At 35.0% G+C, this 13155-nt stretch overlaps 1 protein-coding gene and 1 long non-coding RNA gene across 2 annotated transcripts in view; one reads left to right on the forward strand and one right to left on the reverse strand.

The window, feature by feature from the left end:
• LOC136040600 (uncharacterized) overlaps positions 1-4018 on the reverse strand; it is a 64868-nt gene extending 60850 nt beyond the window's left edge. Inside the window, exon 1 of the long non-coding RNA XR_010620823.1 lies at positions 4005-4018. This is a non-coding gene — a long non-coding RNA (uncharacterized LOC136040600). The remainder of the gene's footprint in view (positions 1-4004) is intronic.
• A 1449-nt stretch (positions 4019-5467) lies between these two features.
• LOC136040667 (POC1 centriolar protein homolog A-like) overlaps positions 5468-13155 on the forward strand; it is a 50594-nt gene continuing 42906 nt past the window's right edge. Inside the window, exons 1-2 of the mRNA XM_065724960.1 lie at positions 5468-5558; positions 12604-12787. Coding sequence (XP_065581032.1) covers positions 12621-12787 — 167 coding nt within the window. The 5' untranslated portion in view covers positions 5468-5558; positions 12604-12620. The remainder of the gene's footprint in view (positions 5559-12603; positions 12788-13155) is intronic.

Here is a 13155-nt window from a genome sequence, read left to right on the forward strand (position 1 = left end):
GAGAAAAAAAATTATTATTTGCAAGAAAATCTCTAATATACTTTTTGGAAATACCAAATGAGTGGCAGCCCTGTGCAGACTCCGGGGGACTGTTCCAAATTATGTTACAATCTATCAGAGGGTTAAAGTCAGACTGTATTGACAGAGTATAAGGTATCTATAAATCATTGTTATGAATTATTGGAATTGAAAGTGTCAATTCCTCGGAAAACTGGGGAAAACTTGATTATTAACAAGAAATTCCTTAACATACTTTTTGAAGATACCAGGAGTCTACACAGGGGGGCAGCCCTGTGCAGACTCCGGGGGACTGTTCCAAATTATGTTACAATGTATCAGAGGGTTAATGTCAGACTGTATTGACAGAGTATAAGGTATCTATAAATCATTGTTATAGATTATTGGAATTGAAGGTGTCAATTCCTCGGAAAACCGGGAAAACTTGATTATTAGCAATAAATTCCTTAATATACTTTTTGAAGATACCAGGAGTCTGCACAGGGGGGCAGCCCTGTGCAGACTCCAGGGGACCGTTCCAAATCATATTACACGCTATCAGAGGGTTAAAATCAGACTGTATTGAACGTAGTATAAACTATTTAAAAATTATTGGAATTGCAGAAATAATGAGTCGATTGCTCATAAATAAAAGATATATTATTACATAGGGTAGAAGGAAGCTGGCCATGTAACCTAAAAAACTAAAAGAAGCACAAGACAGAAAATAAGGGGATCTCAAGTTAAGCAAGGATTTATGTAGGGAATAGTTAATATCCTCTATAAGAGTCCCTGCTTTATCATATAGTTTGTTAGTGGCTTCAGTGATGAGGGAAAGGTTGACATCCAAATAGTAGAACAGTAAGAAACATAAGGATGAACTAGGCTGAAAAATTGGCGTCTTAGAGTTGACCCAGGAAAAATATTTTTCAATTTTTTAAGGATCTCGAGGCTTCCGGAGACTTTCATTTTATTGAAAGCAATATGAAGCTTGAAGAAGAGATCGTCATGAAGCAAGATGACTAGGAATTGAACGCATCGATCCTTAGGTCTATTAAGAGAACCTTCATTTAAACCAGAGTAAGCCCTGGAAACTCTTGAACAAATAAGAACTCATGACTTACCAGCATTTAAGGGAAGATAATTAACATCAAACCACTGAGTAACTCTTTTAAAAAGGGAAATCATTTTTGAACGGAGATCAGACTCTCCTGTATCAAGAATACTGTCATCCGCAAAAGCTATAAGCGAATTGGAGAACAAACTGTCGTCACAATTAGTGACAGATGTAGGTTGACAAAGTTGTCAGTAAGTGGTAGGCTTTAGATTTTTAACCGCAATTAAGAGGTCATAAACATAAATCAAAAAGATTACTGGCCAAATCACATATCCTTGTGGAACACCAAACTCTATTTCAGACAATTAGGAAAAGAGAGGATCAACCGAGATAACTCGACTAGATAAATATAATAGAAACCAAAAATGAGTACTCTCTCGTACTCTAGTATGGATAGTTTGCAAAGAATAATCTTGTGTGTTATTGAATCAAATGCTTTTCGTGCGTCGAGAGAAAGAGCAACAGGTCAAGACATTTATGTATATAATTCAGAAGATTCATACGTGTATACTCAGTGGAGTGCTTTGCCCTAAAACCAAACTGGGAGTCATGAAAAAAGTGCTTAAAATTAAAAGAGTCAAAAAGTCGAGAAAGCATAGCTTTTCCATAAATTTTTCTTAACACTGACAAGAGAGATATAGGACAATAGCTAGTAGGGTCATTTCGTGAATCATATTTAAAAAGAATAATAACACGAGTAAGCTTTAAAGCACTTGGGAGGACACCCTTTTCAATTGACAAGTCTCATAAGGACAGAAACGATGACAGGAAGAATTAACTCGATAACCTTAGTAGATAAACGGTTTTTGGGTCAGAAAATTATGAACCCTTTAAACCATTAAAAATTTTGATTACTTCAACTTCATAGATAGGCTCTAAGCCTATTGATGTATGAAAAGGAGGCGCAAAATAAGGCTTCAAAAAATTTAGAGAAGAAAAGGGAGTTACAAAAAATGCTTTCTACAGGAGGGGAGATTTCCGGAATGATTGAGAAAACAATCATATTAACTATAAAAATAGTTAATGTATTTTTTATATGAAAGTTAGCCAAGTTGAGTTTTTTTGTCTGAATCGTCCCCAAGTAATTTTACAGAATGTTCAGTGAGGATGAAACTGTCTGGAGGGAATTTTGTAGAGGGAGGAGGGGGTGTATTTTATGTCGGAGTAAATTGCCGCGGAGGAGTTTCGCGTGAGGGAAAGGGAAATTTTTCATGTGTGGTGAGCCAGATTTACCGGCTTCATTTGAAAAACAATCAGAAATTAGATAAAGAAGATCAAGTTTTTTTTTAATAGGAAGTACATTAAAACTCAAAGTGAATATAAATTGTTCCGTATATAAAGTGGTTGCCCCCTTTTTCAATACCTTGCTCTTTACGTTAAAGTTTGACTCTCGTCCTAATTTCTTCGGAACCGCTACTGAAGCACAAGGGCACTTTTTTAAGAATAGGCAGCTTTTCTAAATGTGCTAAAAACGTTATCATAAAGAGCAAGGTATTGAGGAGGAAGCAACCTCTCCATACACGGAATAATTTCTGTTCGTTTAAGTTTTAATGTTACCCCTTACTTTCCGTCATTTTTTTCTTTAATTCAGTTTCTTAGATCGAGTATCTAAAGCAAACCCAAGAAAAACAGATTTTCAAATTCAATTCCCGGCAAAATTTCGAAAATAATGTTATTTGGAAGCGTTATTACCCGAAATAATGGATGGATACCACGTAATATGGCAATCTATGAGTCATTTAAAACCGCATACATTGCTTCAAAGAAAGTGTATTCCGGCATTAACTTTTATATACTGCATGTATAAAAAAAGTGAAAAATTCGTGAATTTATAATTATATATGTTTTTACCGTATATTATATTGACGTTTTGCGGTTCTTATCACTGAACTTTTTCTATCTAGGTTAGGCTTAAACCCTGATAGGTTTTATTTTAAAATTAGCGAAAAATTTCTATATATTTTAGCTGTTATATTCATAGTATGCAGGTACTTCAACCATCCAACCACCAATATATGATTTGAAAAAACTCCCCCATCTTGAACCCAAAACTATATAGGCTAAAATTCTATAGTTGCTTAAAACATTGCTTACTCCAATACAAAGGCCTTAGTGTATTTACAATCACTCTTAAATAATTGGGACAAAGATTCAAAATTCTTACACAATATAAGAATTTCGCACACTGCTTCAGCTAAAAATGATTAGCCCAATTAGGGAGAAATTGGTCCCACTCCTTGATTTGTAGAAAATATATTTTTTGTACTTAAAAATCCTTTTATGTTATATGAGTAGGACCACCACTGACACCACTCGTATGTGCGAGACCACCACTGTTATAATATAACCACCGCTAGTACCACAATTATACCTGGGGCCACCGCTGGCAACACTGTTCGCACTGGTCACTTCGGAGCTACCAGCAGCTTGATCCCTCTAACACTGCACCAGTGCACTGGCGGTCTTGATAGAATAGGGTAATGTGATCGAACAATTGAAAAGGCTGAACAAAGGGCTCAGTTTTCCACAACCTGCGTCACCATTAGTATCTCTAGCTATCTCTTTGGAGGGTAAATGGAACTTTCTGTCGATATAAGAATTACGTTATTTCTCGTTAACTATTTTCCTACCCTGCCTGGGTTTGGGGAAAATAATGTTACAAGGTTATAGTAAATACCTCACTTGCAGTCTCCCAAAGGTCACGCCAACAAAACATATATCTATCAACTCTGAAAACAGACTTTGCAGTCTGGGAACGAACTATGCAAACACTGAAAATGGACTAAAATAGAATCAACACTTCTGAACAAAAAAACTTTGTGTAAGGGTGAACCCTAGATTGACCATAGCCAGTCCTATAAATAATAGTTTAAAAGTCATTTTTGAATACCTTTAAGTATCAATAGCCACATCCAAGAGGACAGAAATAGATTCAAGGCCAAAAGTTTACTTATTGCATCACCACTGACTTAGCAACTGGACTTTAACTTGTAATAGAAAATTATATTATAGGCAAATCAGAACGCAGATATAGGTGAATGTGAAAAGAAAAAAGGTAATTTATCTGAGAAAAAAAAATAAAAGGGGCAAGAAGCCCCCCTACCCCATATTTGTGAATTAGTAGCCCCAACACAAACAGAAAGAGTTAATTCTCATCAAATAATGGCACTCTTAACTAAAAGTTGCTTGTCTAAAGTTTACATAAGCCAATGTGTAAGCCACATCAGCCTAATTACTGAGTTTTGATATCCGTCGGGGTGTATTATCATCTTGTTGTTGTGTTGTATGAAATGTTGGAACTTTGCAAAATGTCCACCCCTGCTTATTATTTGCTCATTATCTGCTTTCTCATTGAATTATTTATATGTATTTTTTTGCTTATTGATTTAGTTTATAGTTGTTTGAGTTTCCCAAAAAAGGATAATCAGAAGAACTGTGCATTGTATTGAGTCAATAAATTCATGTATTAATATCAATGGCAAGCTTCTTTACTTTTTGTAATCTGTCAGTTACGTACTTTGTCCCTACACAAACAGAAAGAGTTAATTCTCATCAAATAATGGCACTCTTAACTAAAAGTTGCATGTCTAAAGTTTACATAAGCCAATGTGTAAGCCACATCAGCCTAATTACTGAGTTTTGATATCCGTCGGGGTGTATTATCATCTTGTTGTTGTGTTGTATGAAATGTTGGAACTTTGCAAAATGTCCACCCCTGCTTATTATTTGCTCATTATCTGCTTTCTCATTGAATTGTTTATATGTATTTTTTTGCTTATTGATTTAGTTTATAGTTGTTTGAGTTTCCCAAAAAAGGATAATCAGAAGAACTGTGCATTGTATTGAGTCAATAAATTCATGTATTAATATCAATGGCAAGCTTCTTTACTTTTTGTAATCTGTCAGTTACGTACTTTGTCCCTACACAAACAGAAAGAGTTAATTCTCATCAAATAATGGCACTCTTAACTAAAAGTTGCTTGTCTAAAGTTTACATAAGCCAATGTGTAAGCCACATCAGCCTAATTACTGAGTTTTGATATCCGTCGGGGTGTATTATCATCTTGTTGTTGTGTTGTATGAAATGTTGGAACTTTGCAAAATGTCCACCCCTGCTTATTATTTGCTCATTATCTGCTTTCTCATTGAATTGTTTATATGTATTTTTTTGCTTATTGATTTAGTTTATAGTTGTTTGAGTTTCCCAAAAAAGGATAATCAGAAGAACTGTTCATTGTATTGAGTCAATAAATTCATGTATTAATATCAATGGCAAGCTTCTTTACTTTTTGTAATCTGTCAGTTACGTACTTTGTCTATTAACTATGTTATAAGATCATTATCATAGGCAACACTGCATTATATTCAAAACTTTAAAATACGCTTGCATGTCTTCTCAGTAAAAGGAAGATTGTCTCAAGAGAAGCTGATTCTAGAGAAGACGGTAATAATCAACAACAGTAAAAGATTTGAAGAATTGGCATTTTCCTGAAATTGTTTTGCAAGGGCTAACCTCCTTTTTGAAGGCCTTTTCCTCTGACAAATCAGTTTTAGATTCACAATCTGGTTTGTATAGGCTATGTGCTGTTTTACTTCACAGTCTAGGTCATGAGAATGACACTTCACTGACTGTTGAGACTGTAGCACTTACATCAGTTAAAACGTTTTAGGCCTATCAACCTCCAAGATTTTAGAATACAAAGAAAGTAAAATCAGCACACTGGCCATATAAAATAGGCTATAAACTAATGACCAAAAGTAACTCCTTCTAATATGCTATAGACAAACCTAGGTTAGTCTATAATTCACTAATAATAATTAGGCTAGGTGTAAATAAATTTCTTTAGTGGCCTAGCATCATGAATTTTAACATAGCCTATATACCCAATATAATGCCTTGGGGCACTCTATTTAATGCTTCCACTTCTTCTGAAAAGGATACCTGTCCAGTTTTTTCCAAATATATTCACCCTTTGCTTTCTCTTGGAAAGAAACTGAAGCATCCACTCTATGATTTCATTATGTAGGCTATTCCAATTGCTAATAGCCTAGCTTGGTGCTTAGTTAAGGGTGACATACTTTATCAAAGCATTTTGTAAAATCTGGTAGAACCAAGTCAACAGGAGCTGCTTGATCCAGATGCTTGATCATTGTATGCTTGAGCTGCTTGATCATTGTATACATCAATCAAATTAGTCACAACTGAGCATCCATTTAATAAGCCATGCTGACTATCACTAAGCAGCTGATTAGTGGTCAGGTATCCAACAATGTGAGTATTCACAATTCCTTCTAAGCTTTTATCAGCTACAGATTTAAGATTAATGGGTTGGTAATTGGAAATGCTGTTGTGGCTTCCCCCCTTTTTGTGTGTAGGTATAATGTTAACATTTTGCCTATCCTGGGGAATCTGCTGAGCATTAAGAGACTTCTGAAAACATGTTTGTAAAGGAAGGGCTTTTTTTTCATGAGCTTCTTTCAATACTCATGGGTGAGCTTCATTAGGGCCAACAGGTTTGTTTAGATTAAGAAGCTTTAGCTGACTCCTTATCAGAGACAACCACATATATCTTTTGTATAGGTTCCACAATAGAATATTCTGGTGCTTTTGGTAAGGGGGCATCATCTAGAGGCCTGAAAACTGACTTACATTGATTTTTCAATCCAGCTGCTATATCTTTTGGGGTACTAACTGTATTGTCATTCATAAGTATTTCTGTAACTGAGTATCTCCCTTGATTCTGAGCTGAAGCATACTTCCAAAATCTCTTAGGGTTAGATTTTGAATCAAATGGCAATCCCTCTTCATATTCTGTCAGAAGTTTTCTTGTGAGATACCTAACTTAGTTTCAGGTTTGTTTAAATTGCTCATAGGAGAGGTTACTTATGTATTTGCTCCAATATTTCTTATTTTTATGCATGGCTTTCTTGGCATCACAAGTGATAAATGGTAGGGTTTTGGGTCTTCTTTTCCAGGAAATTACTACTACTAATAACTCACTGCAGCACTAAGCCAACACAGTTATGCATACTCCTCCTCCAGCCTAATCTATTCAAGACCTCCCTCTTTACACCCTCCCAGGAAGTTCCCATTTCCTTTAAATCTTTATTTGTGACATCCTCCCAGACAAGGACAACCTGCTTTCCACGTAACCTTAGATGGTTGGCCAAAAAAGACACTTTTTGGCAATCTGTCATCCTTCATCCACAGAATGTGGCCTAGCTATCTCTACCTTTCTTTCATTATAGCTCTAGACAGCAGGGTTGAACCACATTTTTTGTACAACCTACTGTTAGAAATATGGTCAGTCAGCCAGGTACTCAGAACAATCCATAGGCAATTTCTCTGGAAAACATCTAGTAAATTTTCATCTGCTTTTTGGAGCACCCATGCTTCAGAACTGTATGTTTTTCTGTTGCTTTAATTAAAACCCTTTTCATTTCAAGCCAAGCCTCATCCTTATTCTTAAAATCAATGAATGACCAATCCTGGTGTGCCATCTTTTGTCTGAACCTGGTTGTAATTTGATATATAAAAGAAAATTCTGCAGAAATTCTTTCAGCTACATGTCAACATCCACTTCTGTCCAGATCAACCTTGGAAGGATTACCAGAAATACAGGAAACTAGCTGTTTAGATTAAAATACAAAATGCAGCTTCTGCGTCTAATTTTGTTATCAGAGATTTATATGTAGTTAAAAAAAATACAATACACTACAAATGAATACAGACTAACACCACTTTATCATGCTTCTGAGCTGTCTATCAGTGATCATAATAGTGTTTCTTTATTTGATGCCTTTGCATTTCTCTTATTTTGAATATTTCCTCTACAATAGCTTGTTCACCTAGTGTTTTCTCCTTGTCATTTCATATTACTTTATCTAAAAAAATGAACAGTTTTTCAGCACCTGCTTACTCTAAACCCTCCAATATCCCCACTTGGGGGCAAATGAAAAAACAATGCTGGGGCAAATGAAAAAAAAAATGCAATACTTCTCATTTTCAATGTAAATAGTCTCACACACAAACTTCAAGAATGTACCATTTGTCTGATTTCAGAAAAAGAAGATATTGCATAAGTTGTAAAAAAATATATTGTCAGCTAATCACCTGAAAAAATATAAATAATTGGCTACCAGCTCTCCTTTAACCTCAACTCCCCACTGTGCTATAGTTGAGTATATTTTTATGTAAAAAAATAATAAAGATTAGTATCATTTATCTTAACCCTCTGAAAATTGTTTGGATTGATCTGTTAGGATAAAAATACACAACCAAAGATGCTCAATATTTTTTGCATTTTGCATATAGAAGTTTCAATATTTTAGACTCTAAATCTCCTTTGGCTACAATGCTATCTGAAGTTTGATTTTGCAAATTTTGGTCTTTTTCTCTTTGGTGTCTTTAATCTTCCTTAAATTTTTTGTTCATTACTTTGTTGAAATTAAAACCCATTTTTTCTTCCTTAATTTTTTTGGATCAACTGGCTTTTGTGGTGGAGATTCTCATTTTTTGTCTGCATTCTCTGACCATTGTCTCAACAAAATAATATTTGGAACAGCTTATTTAGCTTCTTCTTGATATGACCCATTCATGATATGGTCATTCTCAGCAATCCAGATATTTTTAAACAGAATAAAACAATAACACCCAGTGGTAATAGTAACCATGTTATAATTATTTCAGGGCTGTGCTAGCCTATTACACAACCTTCCTGTAAACAATAAAATGAAGTAATTACAAATCACTCTTTGAAAAGATTGTAAAAGTCAGTTTCAATTAACTTGTTACAAATGACATTGATGAGAGTTGGTCAAATATTAAGGTTGAAATTCTGAATGCTGAAAAGTCTTGTAATTGAACTTCTGGGGTAAAATGGGCCAAAAGTTTGTCATTTCTTATGACTGAAATTAGTAGACTAATAGTTTGGGTTTGTTTGTGTCATTTTAGAATGTTCACTAGTTCACTCACATGAAATAATCATGAAGCATACAATGAGTAATTCACTAATCATTTTAGAATAAAAATGCTGACCAGTTCACTTTGTATAGACAGATCTGTCATACAAACTTCTATAGGAGCTGATTTGATTTGATTTGAAATTGAAAGTTCTAGTGCCCTTTGTAAGAGTAAAAAGTGATTGGAGGGCATCCAGTCCCCTCTCCCCCCATGCCCATCATTTCTCCAAACACAACCTATCAAAATTTTGATTTACCCATTTTATTCAGCATAGTTGAACATTCCAGAAGTTACGCCTTTGGGGATGACGAACCCTCCCCCACAGCCTTCAGGGCAAGGGCTATAAGTTCTACTAGTTGCCCATTATTAATATATAACGTTTTTATGGAAGGGGTGACCATATAAACTTTAGATGGTGATCATTCGGTTCAAAATCAGAAGTTCTAGCACCCTTTTTAAGAGTCAAAAGTGATCATATGCTACTATATCCCTCACATCCTCTTTTCCCCAAATACATCTGATAGAAATTTTGAAATTGCCACTAAATTAGCCCCCCAAAAATACAAAAATGATTCCTGGATTACCAAAATCCCCCAGAGCCCTGGGATATGATTCTAAGTTTTGCCCTGGGAGTATTCAAGGCTTTTGTGGAATGTGTAATCATATAAACTTTGGATGGGGCTTGTTTGATTGGAAATCGGAAGTTCTATTGCTCTTTTAAGAATCAAAAGGGGCTGGATAGCAAGCACCCCCCACCCATCATTTTTCACACCCCACTCAAGTAAAATTTTGAGACAGCTGTTTTGTTCAGCATTGTTGGAAGGTTTAGTGATTATTTCTTTGGGGATGTCAACCCTGGCTCCCCCCTCACACACACAACCCTTAGGACAAGGGTTGTAAGTTAGGCAATTTGTTCATTGTTCATTATAGTATATTTTATTGAGACAAGTGGGCATGTTTTACTGTTGCTCTCCAAAAAGATTAAGGGTATTCAAGTAAGCTTTTCAGAGAATGTTAAGGGAAGTGTTGAACTAAATCAAAACATGTTATGTGCATATGGGTTTAAATCACGAATGACTAGGCATATTAATTTGGAACTGTCAGGGAATGATAAGGGAGATGATGAATTGACCAAAAGGCAATATTTGCATGCCACTGCTACAGCTATCACTGTTGCTACCACTACTATTACTACCGCTAAAACTACTGCTTCTTTATTGAGTACTGCCAAGGCTGACGACATTGAAATGAACCAAAATGAATCTGAGGAAATGTTGAGTGGAAAGTTGAACTAAACCAAAATGCCATGTGCATATAGATTTCTAATAGTGATGCATCACCAATGTTTTGAAATGGCTTACCATATCAAGATGGAACTTCTGGGGTAACATGAGAGGGATGTCCAACTGAACAATAGACAAAATGTACCTGCTCCTACAGCTATTGATACTGGTGCTACAACTGTTAATACTGCTAATAATGCAACACTATTAGTGATACTACTGCTTCCACTACTACCCTATGATGCTGATACTAATAAGGCTACGCATACGAAGTGAAAGTTTAACAGAATATTGAGGGAGAATTTGAACTAAATCAAAACACACTATGTACATGCAGATTGTCACATGGGTGTATCTCTAGACTGGATTTGGATATTTAGTTTGAACTTTCAGAGAATGCCTAAAGGAGAAGATAAATTGATCAAAAGGTAGTATATGCATGACTCTATTAACACTACTTTTACTGCTACTACTGCTGTTTGTAAGCTACTCAAATTACTACAATGATTGCAACTTGTTTTAAGGCGGAGTATTATGATGAAAAAGGCATCAAAAGGGGGTCAAAAGGACACATCAGCAAAATTTTTGGAACAACTTACCATATCAAGGTGAAAATTCAGGGGCATCATGAGTGGAATACTCAACTGACCAAAAGACAATATGTACAGGCTACTACTGTTTTAATACTGATGCTTCTAATATTATTACTTCTACCAATATCACTACTGCCACCACTACTATGACACTAGTACTCTTAAAGGCTAAGTGTATGAAGATGAAAATTTGAGGGAATTTTTAGGGTAAATTTGAACTAAATCAAAAGACACAATGTGCAAACAGATTGTCAAAATGGTGTATCTCAAGAATGAATTTGAGCACTAAGTTGGAAATTTCAGAGAATGCTTAAAGTAGAAGATCAACTGGCCAAAAGGTATATGCAGGCTACTACTAACACGGTAGTACTATATAATACTACTACTGCTATAATACTACTACTACCACTACTACTTCTGTTGCAACTACTTAAGGCTAAAAGCATTAAGATGGAAAATTTCAAGAATTATATGAATATTCAAAGCATATTGGCAATATTTTAGCAATGACTAATTATGCTAGGGTGAAATTTATAGGACTCGATAAGAGAGGGATGCATACATGACCAAAAGGCATTATGATAATACTAGCCTACTGCTGTGACTACTATCGTACCTTGCAGCTATGCCTAAGGGTATGAAGGAGACATTCGTCAGGGAATTTTTGAGAGGCGAAGTTCAACACTATTCTCCTCAATACTCTTAACCCTGTTGGAGCTCAAGGATCAAACATGCCCCCTCTTTCTCCTTAAATAAATCCTATATGTAAACACTTGAAAAATTGCGTAACCTATAGCCCTTTCCGTGAGTTCTGTGGGGGGTCATTTATTCCCCAAAGTCATAGTTAATGGACCTAATACTGAACGAAATGGCCATCTTAAAATTCTAATTGGATGTCTTTCGGAAAAGGACAGAAAAAGGGGTCATTCCATATGGAGTGACTTGGTGAAAAACTAAAAATAGAAAATACAATGGGAGTCCATAGACCCCACTTCAGTCTTTACTTAGACAGCGCTATTTAGCTGCCTGTGTTTGACATATTGACATACTGTGGTCATGGAACTTTGAATAAGAATAAAATTACTACATCCCATTTTCTTTTTTTGAATTAAAATGACCATCTGTATTTTTTTTGTTTTTTCAGCATGCCACTCAAGCCAGGAAAATGAGTACCCCAGTAATATTAAAAAAAAAATGTACCTTGTGCCATCAAACACTCCCACTAGCTACTGTCATTTTAATATAGTTAGATTTTTTTTAAACGATCATAAAAAGTAATTGAATCATAGTTGTACATTTGACATTAAAATTAGGATGAGTCCATATGGTTTCTCTAGGGTGAGATTATGGGGTAGGGGTGAATTCTCATAACCAAATATGAATGCAGAAAGGGATTTTCTCAACCCTAAGATTGGTCTTATGGGTCTCTCCCCCTTACTATAAAATTACAAATATTTTGACTTGTTGCCTATTTTATTGTTTTTTTTGTTTTTTTTTAAGGAATCCTTTGATATATTCAATATATCATGTTGACATGATATATTGCTTGACATGTTTCTGTATCCTTTTGTGTGTGCATATTCCTTTTGATTACGTATAAAGAAATTTGTGAATATACGTTCTATAAAGTTTTTAATTTTGCTTATTTAGATTACTAAGACATAAGGATGTCTGTCTTATTTGATGAGCCAGCTCTTGAAAGAGAGCTAAGAGGTGGACACAAAGGCTGTATCTCCTCCCTATGTTTCAGCCCTAATGGAAAGCAACTGGCTAGTGGTGGTACTGACTGTTTTCTGTCTATTTGGCCCCTTTCCAAAAAGATGACTGCATACAGGTAATTCATTTTTCTTTTATAGAAAATATTGGAATTCGTATTGTGCCTTTTTTCTTGTATTATCGAAAATATTTATTAAAAATTAGTAGAATTAGCTAAATAAATGGGTTAGAAAAGAAAGTAAAAGTAGATGACTACCAAGGAAAGTGCCTTCGGGATCAAATCCACCTTTACTCTAAAGAATCTAATAGAAACTATTTATTTGTGACAAATATTTTCTTTTTTATAGAAATTTAGCAATAGAGCATATTTCTAATAGTTTTCAGAAAAGTTTCTTAAATCTTATTGTGTAAAAAATCTGCTAAGCTGATCTTTTATATCAGCGTTTCCCAAACTGTTCTTACTGCTGTGGAGGTTTAAAGTTTTTA

The sequence above is a fragment of the Artemia franciscana genome, chromosome 21 (assembly GCF_032884065.1).
Source record: "Artemia franciscana chromosome 21, ASM3288406v1, whole genome shotgun sequence".
Classification (NCBI taxonomy): Eukaryota; Metazoa; Arthropoda; class Branchiopoda; order Anostraca; family Artemiidae; genus Artemia; species Artemia franciscana.